General features: G+C 39.1%; 1 protein-coding gene across 10 annotated transcripts in view; it reads right to left on the bottom strand.

Annotated features, from left to right (window-relative positions):
• The window catches only part of LOC106867625 (contactin-3), a 629,470-nt gene that overhangs the window by 249,940 nt on the left and 362,140 nt on the right, over nucleotides 1–17,390 (bottom strand). For 6 of the 10 annotated variants that reach the window (XR_016238615.1, XR_016238614.1, XR_016238617.1 and 3 more), the window contains exons 7-9: nucleotides 15,775–15,888; nucleotides 14,157–14,312; nucleotides 1,329–1,370 (exon numbers count right to left, since the gene is read on the bottom strand). Coding sequence is in view for 4 of the 10 variants with exons in the window: in XM_089343329.1 (XP_089199455.1) it covers nucleotides 1,329–1,370; nucleotides 14,157–14,312; nucleotides 15,775–15,888 (312 nt within the window). In the remaining 6 variants the exon portion in view is untranslated. The remainder of the gene's footprint in view (nucleotides 1–1,328; nucleotides 1,371–14,156; nucleotides 14,313–15,774; nucleotides 15,889–17,390) is intronic. The other 4 variants (XR_016238619.1, XR_016238618.1, XM_089343330.1 and 1 more) reach the window with 1 other exon arrangement.

The raw sequence follows: 17,390 nt of genomic DNA, 5'->3' as shown, positions 1-17,390 counted from the left end.
CCAGTATCCAACTGGTACTTATTTTATTATCGACCTCAAAGGGATGGTGGGTAAAGTCAGCTTTGGTGGAATTTGAGCTCAAAATGTGAATCAGTGACACCAAACGGGCCAAAAGAGCTGTGCCAAAATATATCAACTCCCAGATGAGGTTAATTAGACTGGAATATTATAACTGTAAAAATATTATTTGCTTTTATACATCTATGACTGGCAATCCACAAAAGAAGAGGGTATTCATCATCATCATCATCATTTAAAGTCTGTTTTCCACACTGGCATGACAATAACTGTTGAGGTCAGGCGGCCACACCAGGTCCCATGGTCTGTTTTGATATGGTTTCTACAGCTGGATGAACTTCCTAACATCAACCACTCAACAGAGTGTACTGGGTACATTTTAAGAGGTACCAACACAAGTGCTTTTTATGTGGCACCAACGCCAGTTTTTTTTTTATGTGGAACCATCACCAGTGCATTTTAAGTGGCACCAGCACCAGTGCTTTTTATGTGGCACCATCACCAATGATTTTTAAGTGGCACCATCACCAATGATTTTTATGTGACACCATCAGCACTGCTTTTTATGTGGCACCAACACCAGTGCTTTTTATGTGGCACCAACACCAGTGCTTTTTATGTGGCACCCTCACCAGTGCTTTTTATGTGGCACCATCACCAATGATTTTTATGTGGCACCATCACCAATGATTTTTATGTGGCACCATCACCAATGATTTTTATGTGACACCATTGCCAGTGCTTTTTATGTGACACCATTTCCAGTGCTTTTTATGTGACACCATCACCAGTGCTTTTTAAATGATGCTCTGTGTGTTTGTTAAAAATGTGACTTTCAAATACTTTCACACCACAAGGGGAGGTTGTTGTGTTATATATGTGCTATAGTGTTCACAATAATGAAATCACACCCTACACTTCTATGTTTATAACAGGGAGTGAAGGTAAGCAATGCTATTTACACCACGCAAGCGTACAAGAGATAAACAGCAACACTGTGCAAGTGTTTTTGCAGGTTTTCATTCATTCATTTGTTTTAAGGTCTATATTTCCTTTGTTGATATGGGTTGTATGGGTCTCTACGCAGCTATAAATGTAGACTTTCATATCAATATGGAGAACCTTTTATGAAACATGCATAACACGGTGACCTATCTTGTGTGAATCTGTATGGATCCCATAAGTGCTCTAATATAGTTTTTAAAAGCCTAGATGTCCAAGCAGGTCTGAAGTAGGTAAAGATTGATTACGAAAGTTAATGGGAGGGAAACAGATTAGGGACGTGCCTGTTGTTTGTATTTTAGACTTACCCATCTTTGGTGCCCTATGGGAAACTTGTGTTTTGGCAGGAGCTGATAATGTTAAGAGAATATATAAGTACATGAAGAATATTTAAAGAAGAGAAAGAATAAAATTAATTTAGGAGAAAGAAATCTTAATTTAACATTTTAACAATTTCAAGATTTTAATGAATATACTTATGTCAGATGAATAATATTCATGGTGTCATTTGGTCAAGCGTGGGAATCTCAGAGGAAAGAATAATGATGGCTGCTTCTGAGAGGACCCTATAGAAGAGGTGCCTGAGGATTGTACCCCCACGACCCTTCCAGGGTCTCTATTGCTGAACCACTAAGTTACGGTGATGAAAACACCAACACCAGTTGTGAAGCAGGGAAAGGAGGTAAGTACTTACACAAAGACAAACACAAACCAATATATACATACACACATACACACACACACACACACACACACACACACAATGACAAACACACACACACACACACACATCTACCAAATCCACTCACAAAACTTTGGTTGGCCTCAGGACATACTAGAGGATACTTGCCCATGGTATCATTCAGTAGGTTTGAACCCAGGACCACGTGGTTGGGAAGCAAGCTTCTTACCATACAATCAACCTGCACCTGTTGAGGGCGCCACTTTAGCCACTGACGACCTAACCACGCAACATGTTGTATTGGATTCCATGTTACCAACACCACTCACGGGAGACCCAACAAGTAACCTGGCACACATCAGCACCAAGATGAGAGGACCAATAAGCGTTCTATACTCCTTGCGAGAAAAATCCTAAATGTTACATTTTATTCCAATTTCAGTTCACCTGAAGAAAACGTTTTTTTTTTATATGATGTAATTGACTTGTGTGGAGGCGCAATGGCCCAGTAGTTAGGGCAGCGGACTCACGGTCATAGGATCGCAGTTTCGATTCCCAGACCAGGCATTGTGAGTGTTTATTGAGCGAAAACACCTAAAGCTCCACGAGGCTCCGGCAGGGGATGGTGGCGAACCCCGCTGTACTCTTTCACCACAACTTTCTCTCACTCTTTCTTCCTGTTTCTGTTGTGCCTGTAATTCAAAGGGTCAGCCTTGTCACACTGTGTCACGCTGAATATCCCCGAGAACTACGTTAAGGGTACACGTGTCTGTGGAGTGCTCAGCCACTTGCACGTTAATTTCACGAGCAGGCTGTTCCGTTGATCGGATCGACTGGAACCCTCGACGTCGTAAGCGACGGAGTGCCAACAACAACAAATTGACTGGTTCATTAATAAAAAGAATGCTTGAAAGACCTGTAGTGAATCTCAGCCCATTTGTGTCATTACTTATACTACACCACACTTGGAACCTTCCCTGCATTGGGAAGTAACAGAGGAATTCAAGACAGGCTGCCCCCAGGAGCTCTTCTATGCTGATGACCTTGCTCCTGTAGTTGAATAACAAACCATTATTCACAGACCAGTCTTCCAAGGAATGGCAATTTTCTAGAATTGCTTCCTTACCCTTGTCCTTTCCTACAATGTCAACCTGTCTAAGATGAACACCATCTGCATCAAGAATGTGCCCTTATCTTTGAACTTCTTATATCTTTCTATATTAAAAAGGGACACTGCGTTGGAACCAGCTGGAAATAGCAACCAAATCTATCAGATCACATTTTACCGTTTTGAAAAACAAAAACAAAACAAAGAACAAACTGATAAAAGATTCTCTCCCCATCAAAAAAAAACAGGACACATTAGATAATGTAGTCTTAGATAGGCAACGTCTGGAATAAAAGATAGGATGGAAATGACTGAAGATGGCTTTGATCGAAGGTCTATTTGGTCAGGGTTGATTAATGTCTGACTCCTCCTCCTCCTCCTCCTCATCTTCCGATTCTTCTCCCCTCCTCCTCCTCCTCTTCTCCTCCTTCTTCTCCCCTCCTCCTTCTTCTCCCCTCCTCCTCCTCCTCCTTCTTCTCCCCTCCTCCTCCTCTAAAACCACTGCTGCCACCACCACCGCCGCCGCCACCAACGCCACCGCCACCACCGCCGCCACCACCACTGCCACCGCCACCGCCACCACCACCACCAACAACAACAACAACAACGACACTACCACCTCCACCACACCACCACTAACACCAACAAGAATGGATAAGAAAAAAGAAACAAAAAACAAATGACCCCCCCTCCCCGATGTCATAGTATCAAAATACTGTTGTTTCCAATTTATAAGACAAAGAACCAATTCCGAACATCAAAGAATTCTCAAAGATAAAGTTATTGGTAATTGTGTCTGAAATTTGTGCAATGATATTATTTTGTTAAATTTATCCAAGTAGGCATGGTTGCGTGGTTAGAAGCTTGCTCCCCAATCACATGGTCCCAGGTTCAGTCCCACTGCATGGTAACCAGGGCAAATGTCTTGTATTATAGCCTCAGGCAGACCAGAACCTTGTGACTGGGTTTGGTAGAGGGAAACTTAAAGAAACGTGTGTGATATCTCTGTCACTCTATCTATCTATCTATTACTCTCTTTTTACTCTTTTACTTGTTTCAGTCATTTGACTGTGGCCATGCTGGAGCACCACCTTTAGTCGAGGAAATTGACCCAGGACTTATTCTTTGGAAGCCTAGTACTTATTCTATCGGTCTCTTTTGCCGAACCGCTAAGTTACGGGGACGTAAACACACCAGCATTGGTTGTGAAGCGATGTTAGGGGGACAAACACAGACACACAAACATATACACACACATACATATATATGTTTTCCATCTACCAAATCCACTCACAAGGCTTTGGTCGGCCCAAGACTATAGTAGAAGACACTTGCCCAAGGTGCCATGCAGTGGGAATGAACCCAGAACCATGTGGTTGGTAAGCAAGCTACTTACCACATAGCCACTCCTGCAGAGGTTGACTTTGTCTTTCTTCCTTTTTGGTTAATAATATAAGAATCAATCAAGGACTGGGGTTAAGGTAATTCACTTATCCCTGGCATGAACTAGTTGACCTTGTGCCAAAATTTGAAATGAGTCTGATATTTGGAACATAAATTGACATTAAATTTTGCGGGAAGGTTTCAAGTCAGATCACATTAGAACTTTTATTAACATTTCTCTTGGGAAACACTGCATTTGTTTCAATTAATATTTAAAATAACAAAGAATTTAGTGGAATAACTTTGTCATTATTAATATGGTATTTAGAACATAAATTAACATGAAATTTTGATGGGTGATTTTAATTTAGATCATTCCAAAGCAGGAAATTTGTGGCATTGAATCAAAGGCAGTCAAGGACAGGTTGCTATCAAAAGGGTTAAACAGCAAAGGGCAGCAGTGCAAGCGAAATGGAAAATGTGCTGAAGCATTAAAGTACAAAAATAAAATAAAATATAAACTATATATATAAAAAAAAAAGCAAGATATTATTTTTCTGCTGCCATGGGGGACTGGAAAATTTTTGCAGCATCTCTTGATATTTATGTGAGCATGCACACACATGTATGAGAATGTGCACACACACGTGTGTGTGTGTGTGTGTGTGTGTGTGTGTGTGAGCGTGAATCGGTGATCAATGGCAGAAAAGAATTCTTTAATGGTTGACCAAATAATAAGTGCGATATCAGTAGCTGTCCCTTATGCCTGGTTAGCTTTCGACCATCATCCTCCCCTGCAGTCGATAAAATAAGCCGACAGACAAAGTAATGAAGGCCAACACAGTTGACTGAAGACCATTGAGAGTGGTGCCCCCATTTGGATGTGATTTGAAAAAAAAACAAAAAAACAAAATGGAAGAAAGAATGAAAGAATAACTAAATGAAGGAATATTAATAAAAAACTTGTTCTTTTGATCTTTAAAGCTCAATACATTATGATAGAAAGGCTGGGTTTAAATCTATTGGCTCACAGACAGGCTAATTCGTTATTGAAGAAACTAAAAATACAAGTTAGTATTTAGACAGAGATTGGCATGTGATCATGCTGGAGTGTGACATCAACCCCCCACCCCCAGTATTTATCTTTTATTTTTGATTTGATTCAATCTTTTGACTGCAGCCATACTGGAGCATTGCTTTGAAGAGATTTGTTTGTCAAAAGAATTTGATGTCAGAACTTAAGAAGTCTCATTTCACGTTTCAGTTTGGTATTTATTATTATACAGATCGCTTTTTGATGAACCACTAGGTTAATGGGAATGCAAACAAACCAATGCTGGTGGTTGTCAAGTGGTGGTGGGAGACAAACACCAGCTCAACCGTGCACACACACACACACACACACACTCATTTATCTATTTATCTAAATAAATATATATATGTATATATATATAGTTTCTAAGCCTTGTAAAAGAACTCGGAAGGTTGGGCCTCCAGCCAGGCTCGTCTCAATACCTTTAAAGCCAGGAACTTTCCAGCACCTTGTTATATTTCTTGGCACTCATGGAATTGGAAATCATAAAAGCAGAAGACATGTTAGAACAATGGAATAATTATAATGGTTATTTGATGGGAATAAAGGAGAATGTATTATATATGAAGAGAAAAATGAACCAAAGAATGATGCCAAATATGTGAAGTTACACCTGATACATGACATTTGGCAGCAAAAATATCCCAGAAATACCGAAAAAGAAATGGACCAAAATGAACTTGAGCAAAAGTAAAGTAAAGTTTGGTATTTAAGGTTAGAAGTAAGGAAATAAGCAAGCTTGTTGATCTTGTAGAACCATACAAGTACTTGAATATGAAAAGGATAATTTATAATCATGACATGTTGTAAGTAAACATTTCATTGCTGGTTTAACAAGGAACCTTCATTTTGTTTAACATCATGGAAAGAAGGTGAAAGGAAAAAATAGGGGAAAAATGTAAAACTTGGTGAGAGTTCTATATAATGGTTCTGAGACAAGTTCGTTATGCTGTGAAATTTAGATTTAGTACCATGGAAAGATGCTTGTCTTAGGAGGTGAATGCTGTGATCAGGAAAATGAAGAAAAAAAAAAAAAAGGAAGGAAAAGGGAGAATACAAAAAGCAGCAAAGTTAACATGTAGGTAAAAATATAAGTAAAGATTTATTGAGAGTTAGGTGAAAACTTAAGGAATGTGTAAATTATATAAAATGGTGGACTCTGCTGTTGAGAAAGGCTGATGAGGGTTTGACAATTTCTTGCTGAACAACGTGGAAAGAGGATTTGTTTGTGTTGCATATCAACTCATTCTCTTCATCAAATCGACATTGCTTGTACGGATGTACAGTGTGCCACATGTGAAATGCTGTAGTGACAAAAGAGTAAGGAGAAACAAAGTATTTTGCTCAAGAACACACTGTGCCACCTGGTTCTATGAATTGAAACTATGATTGTGAGTGTAACACCTTTACCAGTAAACCATGCACCACCACTTATGTGTGTCTATCTCTCTCTCTCTCTCTCTCTCTCTCTCTCTCTCTATATATATATATATATATATATATATATATATATATATATATATATATAATTTATATATAAAGGGCATTAACTGTGTAGTAATGCCTCACGCTTCGAGGGACTTGACTTATTTAGTCCCTCGAAGTGTGAGGCATTACTACACAGTTAATGCCCTTTATATATAAATTATATATATTTATGAAAAAAATGATGAATTTTTTTCATTATGAGGTTTTTTCACGCTGACTACTTGATAAATTCTTATAAAGAATTTATCCTATATTTTATTATATATATATAGATAGATATATTACACACTTATATTATCATCATTTAACGTCCATGTCCCATGCTGGCATGGGTTGAATAATTTGACAGGATCTGATGGGTCTAAGGACTGCATTGTGCTTTAGTGTTTGTTTGGTATAGTTTCTATGGTTGGATACTTTTCCTAATACCAACCACATTCCAGTGAGTACTGGGTACCTTTCACATGCCATCAGCACTGGTGAGGTCACCTATGCAGCTTGCAAGACTGCAAGTCTTGAGGTAGGAAGGGGAACTTTATCCTAGGAGACAAAAGAGTAGAGGGGTAAAGTATGAGAGAAAAGGGCTGGAACAGAGCAAGGTTCTTACTGAAGAGAAACTACATGACTTCCCATGTATCAAATCAACTTACAAAGGTTTGATGCGTCTGAGACTATAGTAGAAGATGGTTGCCCAATGTGCAGTGAAGTGGGATTGAACCAGAAGTGAAACCACATGATCGTGAAGCAAGCTTCTTAGACACACAGTCATATCTGCACCGCCATCGTTTTATATAAACATTTAAGACTTTGGAATTCAAAGCATGATTCTTTTATCAGACAACTAACAAATATAGTTTAATTTCTTTGAGATTTTGCTGCAAGGAATTTAGGAATAAATTGCAATTTAAACCAAATATATTTCGTGATGTTAACATATAATTCAGTTATGATGTTTAATTCAAATAAAATTTTCACACCCAACTATTTTTTGTAATATTTTTCTATTCTTGTTTTTGTTTAAGTCATTGGATTATGTATGTGTGTGAGTGGGGGTGTGGTCAGGCTGAAGTGTCTTGCTGATTAAATTGAGCTCAGAAGTTATTTCAAACATCCCACTTATTTTCTTAGTTACTGTTTTGCCAAACTGCTAAGTTGTGAAGATGTAAATTACTTGACACCTGTTGCCAAATGGTGAGAAATAAATACAGACATCAATGCACAATCACACACACACACATACACACACACACACACACACATATTTGAGCCCCACTTCCAAGACATCCAGCTTTCCAATTGACACCATAGAAAGAAACATAGGGAACTTGAGGTAAAAAAGAAGCCATCATAATTAGTTTTACATCCTTGTATGCTGGCTATATAATATAATAAATCAGCAGGGAAAGAAAGTATTTACACAATGCACTACTATTGATATTACACAAGACTCGACGCTCTCAACCATGGTTCACAGTGAACTGCTACCAACCCAAACTGCCAATCGCTCACAATTCTTTATTTTATAACGAGACAGTCCACATTTAGTCACTTGGGGGTGGGTTTGGAATCCTTCCACAACAATCAGGGAGACTAATCCATGTATTAACAACAGAACGGAGCTTCTTTTATCTTTTACTTGCTTCAGTTATTAGACTGCGGCCCTGTTGGAGCATCACTTTGAGCGATAGAATAAGTACTAGGTTTACAGAGAATAAATCCTGGGGTTGACTTGCGTGACTAAAGGCCGCAGTCAAATGAGTGAAACAAATAAAAGAATATATATGTATGAAGGTATATCAACATCATCATCATCATCATTATCATCATCACTACCATCGTTTAACATCCGCTTTCCATGCTGGCATGGGTTGGAAGGTTTGACTGGGGACTGGCGAGTCAAATGGCTGTGCCAGGCTCCAATCTGATCTGGCAGAGTTTCTACAGCTGGATGCCCTTCCTAACGCCAACCACTCCGAGAGTGTAGTGGGTGCTTTTACATGCCACCGGCAAGAGGGCCAGTCAGGCGGTACTGGCAACAACCATGCTCAAATGGTGCTTTTATGTGTCACCTGCACAGGAGCCAGTCTAGTGGCACTGGCAACACCCTCGCTCAAATGTTGTTATCCATGTACCACCAGCACAAGTGCCAGAAGGAAAGTTGTAAGGAAAATGTATTTCGGATGGGCATTTTTTTTTTGCCAAATAAAGACAGGCACTATATATTTTTTCTTCACCCATTTATTACTGTTCTTCTTTTATTATTTTAACTCATGTCCATTGTCTGGAAACCTTTTATCACACATCTGTGACCTCTTAATATTGTATTCAAGACAAGGAGTGTTTGCATTCAACTCTTTTTACCACAGTCTTTCCAAATATTCTGAAACTGGCTTAAAAAGAAAATTTATTTTAAAATCAATAAATTTCTTTTTGTTTTTAGTATTTTTGAGGGCCACGCATGGCCGTGTGGTTTACATGTTAGCTTTCTAATGACATTATTGCAGGTTCAGTCCTACTGATGGCACTTGAAGCAAGTAGTGTCTTCTGCTATATAGCTTCAGGCTGACCAAATTTGTATGTGTAGATTTGGTAGATGGAAACTGGAAGAAGCCCATTGTATAAGGGAGAGAGAGGGATGGTAGGAGAGAGATGGGAGAGAGAAAGAAGGGGAAGAAGAGAGAAGGAGAGAGGGGGAGGGGAGAGGTGGGAGGGGGAGGGGTGAGGGGGAGGGGGGAGGGGGAGGGGAGAAAGAGCGAGGAGAGAGTGTGTATCTTTGTCTCTCATTCAAAGAGAATTTCAGTAAATGTTGTTTTCAAATTTTGGCACAAGGCCAGCAATTTCAGGAATAGGGGTAAGCCTATTACATTGACCCCAGTGCTTAACTGGTATTTATCTTATTGATCCTGAAAGAATGAATGGCAAAGTCGACCCTGGCAACATATAAACTCAGAACGTAACGTAAGAAGAAATGTCACACAGTATTTTTCCTTGCACAATAATGATTCTGCTAGTTTAGAGAATATTGATTAGAAATCTGTAATAGTTCCATGTTCAAGATGAGGAGTTGCCAAGTTCAATCCCTGGATTACTATTTCTTGAAGACAATTTGAGAGAATACAGATTAGAAAGTTATGTCAGTAACATTCGAGACGAGGAAAATAGCACCGAAAATCTCCTTATTTCTGTTATTTAATTATTGTCTTAACCTCAGACCACCCCTCTACAAAATTTTTATCATGCTTTTAGAAAGTGTAAAAGGGAAAAAAAAGATCAAATTAAAGAAAATGAAGCTATAGCTGTTATTTCAAACAGCAATGCAGAAAGAAGAAAGGAAGGAAGGATAGTCGATGTAATAAAAATGTTTTCCTAAAAATGGGACGATATATCTGAATGAATACAAATGCCATTAGTTCAGTTGTCAATATAAAATATCTCCTTTCTTTGGAATTTTCCATGAAAAATGTTAAATTGCTCCAAAAATTGTTATTTATCATGGTAATAAAGGAAATGCCCTCGGTCCATAGATTCCTGTAAATATAAACATATCTCCAAAGATTTGTTTATGAAGCATGATCACAATTCTAATTACATTTGAATAATGATACAGTTTGTATCAGCATTAGACATTTCCGAATTATAAATATTCATAACAAAGAATATGTGTTTCTCAGTGAAAATTACATTGGATTTCATGATGGAAATCTATTCACATCATGTTCCAGTGCTGTAAAGGGATTGAGAAAACCTGTTTTATTGAGTAAATGTGCTGCGACAAATCCAAATACACTTCCAGAAAAATACATGTCATAAGAGTACAGCCAGCAGTGGAATAGATAATCTTAATGGAAGAAAAAAAACCGCAAAAAAAAAAATTAATTGATTTTTTTTTTGCTTTTATAAACAAATTTGTTATGTTAAGAGCGATGCTAATATCTGCTTTCTATCTTTTATTTGTTTCAGGCATTACACTGTGGCCATGCTGGGGCAACGCCTTAAAAAAATTTGTGTTTAGTTGAATGAACCAGCCTCAATACTTACATTTTGTTAAGCCTGGTACTTATTCTATTGATCTCTTTTGTTGAACTGCTAGTGTTGTGGGGATGTAAACACACCAAGACTAGTTGTCAAGCAGTTGTTGGTACTCCGTCACTTACGACGTCGAGGGTTCCAGTTGATCCGATCAACGGATCAGCCTACTCATGAAATTAACGTGCAAGTGGCTGAGCACTCCACAGACACGTGTACCCTTAATGTTGTTCTCGGGGATATTCAGCGTGACACAGTGTGACAAGGCTGACCCTTTGATTACAGGCACAACAGAAACAGGAAGTAAGAGTGAGAGAAAGTTATGGTGGAAGAGTACAGCAGGGTTCGCCACCATCCCCTGCTGGAGCCTTGTGGAGCTTTAGGTGTTTTCGCTCAATAAACACTCACAACGCCTGGCCTGGGAATCGAAACTGCGATCCTATGACCGTGAGTCCGCTGCCCTAACCACTGGGCCATTGTGCCTCCAGCAGTAATAGGGGGTCAAACACAGACATAAAGACAGTACATTCTGTAAAGTGGTTGGTGTTAGGAAGAGTACCCAGCTGAAGAAACAATGCCAAGATAGACATAGAGCCTGGGCTGCACTTCGGCTGGACAGCTCCTGTCAAACTACCCAACCCATGCCAACATGAAAAATGAACGTTTTGGTCAACCTGAGGCTATAGTAGAAATCACTTGCCCAAAGTGCCATGCAGTGGGCCTGAACCCTGAACCATGTGGTTGGAAAGCAAGCTTCTTACCACACAGCTACACCTGAAATTTTACAATAATGGAAAAGGCCTTTTATAATGTCTGTAACAAACTCCTAAAAATGTTTTCCCAAAATTAATAAATAAAATTTGTTTTTAGTGATGCAGGCTTGGCTAAGAACAGGCACTGGCTATGTGGTTCAGAAGTTTGTATCCCGATGATATTGGTTCAAGTTCAGTCCACCTGCATGGTGCCATGGTAAGTGTCTTTTATTATAGCTTCAGGCCATTCAAAGCCTAGTGAACTATAACTGAGAGAGATTGCACTCACTTAGCTTACTCTTGTTAAAGAATAATAGATTTGTTCTCTACCAAAACTATTGAATAATCCTTCCGTTTAATGTAAAATTGTTTTTATTATAACAAACAAACCAACAAACACACAAACAGACACACAAACGAGCAAACACACAAACACAAACACACGCACAAACACATGCATACACAAACATGTATGTACATACATACATACATACACTACTCTCTCTTTTACTCTTTTACTTGTTTCAGTCATTTGACTGTGGCCATGCTGGAGCACCGCCTTTAGTTGAGCAAATCGACCCCAGGACTTATTCTTTGCAAGCCTAGTACTTATTCTATCGATCTCTTTTGCCGAACCGCTAAGTTATGGGAACATAAACACACCAGCATCGGTTGTCAAGTGATGTTGGGGGGACAAACACAGACACACAAACATATACACACACATACATATATATATATACATATATACGATGGGCTTCTTTCAGTTTCCATCTACCAAATCCACTCACAAGGCTTTGGTCGGCCCGAGGCTATAGTAGAAGACACTTGCCCAAGATGCCACGCAGTGGGACTGAACCCAGAACCATGTGGTTTGTAAGCAAGCTACTTACCACACAGCCACTCCTACGCCTACATACATACATACATACATACGTACATACACATGGGGCTTAGTAGTAGGATACTGGAATAAGAGGCTGACATTTTACAGAAAAACTATGGAAGCTCAGATTGACATAACTAATTGTCTTGGTGTAGCATAGACAAATCTTATAACCAAGAATTAAACCACTGAGTTGGCTGGAACCTTCAGGCCCATTGCTTGCCTAAACTTTATGTACAAAACGTACACAGGCTGCCTCAACCAATTCCTCCAGGACAAATGTAAGTCCAACAACACAGTGACTCATTAGCTGGCTGGTGGAAAGAAGGGAGTGTGGGTGTGTACCAAACAACTTTTGATAAACAAAGCTGTATTGTCTGAGGTAAAAAAACAAAAAAGCATCATTAGAACCTTGGAACAGTATGGCTTGATTATAGGAAGGTATTTAACTTTATTGCCCACTCATGGTTGGCGAAGTGTTTCCATTTACCAAAAGTGCCTGCTATCTTTATTGCTGTCGTTGAGATGCTCACAAAGATCCAGGCAGCAATTCTTCTGCTTAGAATAGAGGATGGAATGATCACCTCCAATATTATGAATATTTCAAAGTGAACATACCCAGGGTACATTTTTCATGTATATCTATTTTTATGTGATTTCTGGCATTCAATCCATTATCATTCCTGCAACAGAAATCAAATGGCTACAAGCTAGAATCAGCAACTGCAAGAGATATTAATTAAACCCCAAATTTCTTTGTGGATGATTTCAAGATTTATGCTAAAAATGTTATTGATGCCAGAAAACAGCTGGAATAAGTAAAAACATTTTCATCTGATACAGGAATGGAATTTGGCCAAAAGAAATGTTCATATTTGATTGTTGAACGGCCAAAATCAGTCTCCCACACCCAATACCTGTGCATCAAAATTCTCACTATCTCACCTGTCCCAAACAAAGAATGCCACAAGTACCTAGGCATTGATGAAAATGTATCATACACAAGGTACTATGAATAGAAATAGAGTGTGACAAAAATCAGTGCTGTCGATAATTTCTACAGAATTGAGCTTAATAAGTGATGTAAGAGCACTGCTAACACAGTAGAACATGGTTATTGACTTATAAAAACGTTCAATATATTTTGTAGTGTATTATGGTTGCATGACGAAATATGGAGCCCCTATCCATTATTACTCCATTTAATGTTTGTAGTCAGTCATTTCACCTGATTTTCTTCACACACACACACACACACATATATATATATATTTGATTAATAAATTCAAAAAGGGATAAAAATCTTTTACAAGAATTTTATCAGGAAGCCAGTGTGTAAAAAAATTCATAGGGGAAATTTCTATTCCCAAGAATATAATTATTCGTTTATATTTATATAAGGAGCATTGCTACAGAAAAATAATGCCACATACTGGACTTCCCAAAATAAGCACATTTAGTACCGAATGCGAGGAAAAACAACCAACAGAAGAAGACCAACTTTCTTTTAAATAACTCAACTATGTATCGACCGATTTCGCGATTACTAGAATGAATCTAGACTCCGCTCATCAGCATAGTATTGTTCAGGAAAACATATATAAATAAGCAGAATTCTCACCTTACCAAAAACGAACACTCTGCATATCCTAATATATATATATATATATATATACATACATATGAATTATTGGAAGTACAATGAAATTAAATCTCACCTTCAATTGAAAGAACTCCTGTAGTTGATTGGTTGCCAGCATCATTTACAGCTGTACAGGTGTAATTTCCTTCATCAGCATGGGAGATATTGATGATCTTTAGTCCGGTGTCTAAAACTTTTAATCTGCTATTGATGGTTAGCAATGGTACCCCATCTGCAACGAAAGACAACAGACAAAAAGAAAAATATTTTTAATACACTAGTGAGGGTTAGCAATGGTATCCCATGGCAACAATAGACAACAGATAGACAGAAAAATATCATCTATACTCATGTATAAGTAGCATTCACATATAAGTTGCATTTGCATATAAGTTGTGGAGGCGTAATGGCCCAGTGGTTAGGGCAGCAGACTTGCGGTCATAGGATCGTGGTTTCGATTCCCAGACCGGGCATTGTGAGTGTTTATTGAGCAAAAACACCTAATGCTCCACAAGGCTCCAACAGGGGATGGTGGCGAACCCTGCTGTACTCTTTCACCATAACTTTCTCTCACTCTTACTTCCTGCTTCTGTTGTGCCAGTAATTCAAAGGGTCAGCCTTGTCACACTGTGTCACGCTGAATATCCCCGAGAACTACATTAAGGGTACACATGTCTGTGGAGTGCTCAGCCACTTGCACGTTAATTTCATGAGCAGGCTGTTCCGTTGATTGGATCAATTGGAACCCTCAACGTCGTAAGCGACGGAGTGCCAACAACCAATAACAACGCATATAAGTTGCACCTCGAATTTAGAATTTAATCTTGGTATAAAATTTTTCTCTTCATAGTTTGAGTATGATCTCATGGGTAGGTACCGCAGGTTTTTCATTTAAAATCAAGGTTAGAATAGTGTGACTCACACATGAGTAAATATAGTACTTTTTATGGGATTCACAGCTTCTAATGGTAAAAGATAACGGATTGATAGAAAAAAGAAAAAGCTTTTAATCCACTATTATTGGTTAGTAATGGCATCTCGTTGCAACAATTGTATAAAAGGTAAAGATATAAAAGGTAAAAATACTTTTAATCTGTCTTTGAGAGTTGGTAATGGTTGTTGGCACTCCGTCACTTACGACGTCGAGGGTTCCAGTTGATCCGATCAATGGAACAGCCTGCTCGTGAAATTAACGTGCATGTGGCTGAGCACTCCACAGACACGTGTACCCTTAACGTAGTTCTTGGGGATATTCAGCGTGACAGAGTGTGACAAGGCTGACCCCTTTGAATTACAGGCACAACAGGAACAGGAAGTAAGAGTGAGAGAAAGTTGCGGTGGAAGAGTACAGCAGGGTTCGCCACCATCCCCTGCCGGAGCCTCGTGGAGCTTTAGGTGTTTTTGCTCAATAAACACTCACAACACCCGGTCTGGGAATCGAAACCGCGATCCTATGTCCGCGAGTCCGCTGCCCTAACCACTGGGCCATTGCACCTCCACTTGGTAATGGTACCTCATCTACAATAGACAAAATGCTAAGCCTAAAATTCCTATTTATTTCTCATCCATTTTAATTTCATTGTATTCTAAACAAATATTTTTTATTAATTGTCAACGAAATCGAAATGAATGGGGAAAAATGATTTATATGCTCCACATTCTACCAATAAGCAATTAAAAAGTATAATGATTACCTTTAGCCCAAAAAACCAGTGGGTGTGGGTCACCATAAACTTGACAGTTCAAAATTTTGGTTGAATTTTCTTCCGCAATAACATGTCCGATTGGTAGCAATATCACAGGTGGAACTAAAAATAAAAAGAAAAAAAGAAACCATCAAAAGCTAATTAAATCTCACCAATCTCACTAATGATTTGAAGTGACTGTGCAATTAAATGATAGATTGGCAGAGTTCTTAGAGCATCAGACAAAAGTATCTTTTGTCATTTATTCAAGCTCTTTGTATTCTGAGTTAAAACCTCACTGAGGTCAGTTTTGTCTTTCTTCTTTCCAAGATTGATAAAATAAAGCACCAGTCCCATACTAGAGTTGATGGGGCTGATTCACATCCTAACTGTGGCCCTGTGCTTAAATTAGAAACCTGGCAAAAAGGTTCAGTACCACTGTGTGGCACCTTGGGCATGTGTCTTCTCCTACAGCCTCAGGCTGACCAAAGCCTTTTGTGTGGATTTGGTAGATGGAAACAGAAGACCATCATATATATGTGGGTGTGTGAGTATGTATGTTATTTCTTTACTACCCACAAGGGACTACACACAGAGGGGACAAACAAGAACAGACAAATGGATTAAGTCGATTATATCGACCCCAGTGCGTAACTGGTACTTATTTAATCGACCCGAAAGGATGAAAGGCAAAGTTGACCTCGACGGAATTTGAACTCAGAACGTAGCGGCAGACGAAATACCGCTGAGTATTTCGCCCGGCGTGCTAACGATTCTGCCAGCACACCACCTGTGTCTATGTCTGTGTTTGTCTTCCTCACCCCAGCTTGACAACTGATGTTAGTGTGTTCATGTCCCTGTAACTTAGTGGTTCAGCAAAAGTGACTGATAGAATAAGCACCAGGCTTTTAGAAAAAGAAGTACTGGTGTTGATTTGTTTGACTGAAAATTCTTCAAGGTGGTGCTCCATTATGGCCACAGCCTAATGGCTGAAACAAGTGAAATATAAAAGTTCAAAGATATATGTGTGCGTGTGTGTGTGTGTATGTATATGTGTATACGTATGTATGTATGTGTATCTTTGTGTTTTGTGTTCTCCCCCCACTGCCACTTCACAACTGGTGTTGGATTTTTTTTTTTTTACTTGTTTCAGTCATTTGACTGTGGTCATGCTGGAGCACAGCCTTTAGTCGAGCAAATCGACCCCAGGACTTATTCTTTGTAAGCCTATTACTTATTCCATCGGTCTCTTTTGCCAAACTGCTAAGTGACGAGGACATAAACCACCCCTTCCACCTTCCCCCACTCTGATTCTCCTGATGTTTAGATCCCTCTCTCTCCCCCTCCTGGGTCACTTACTCACTAAGTGATTGAATACACTATACACTCACTCCCAGATTCTCTCCTCACAAGAATCCATTTCCAGCATTTCTGGTGCCATCCTCTCTCTCTCTCTCTCTATCTCTCTCTCTCTCTCTCTCTCTCCCCGCCTTTAGTCGAGCAAATCGACCCCAGGACTTATTCGTTGGAAGCCTAGTACTTATTCTATCGGTCTCTTTTACTGAACTGCTAAGTTACGGGAACGTAAACACTTCAGCATCGGTTGTCAAGCGATGTTGGGGGGA

The sequence above is a fragment of the Octopus bimaculoides genome, chromosome 27 (assembly GCF_046866305.1).
Source record: "Octopus bimaculoides isolate indiv1 chromosome 27, ASM4686630v1, whole genome shotgun sequence".
NCBI classification, from domain to species: Eukaryota; Metazoa; Mollusca; class Cephalopoda; order Octopoda; family Octopodidae; genus Octopus; species Octopus bimaculoides.
The sequence above is the reverse complement of the archived record's forward strand: the minus strand, read 5'-3'. Positions and strand labels throughout refer to the sequence as shown.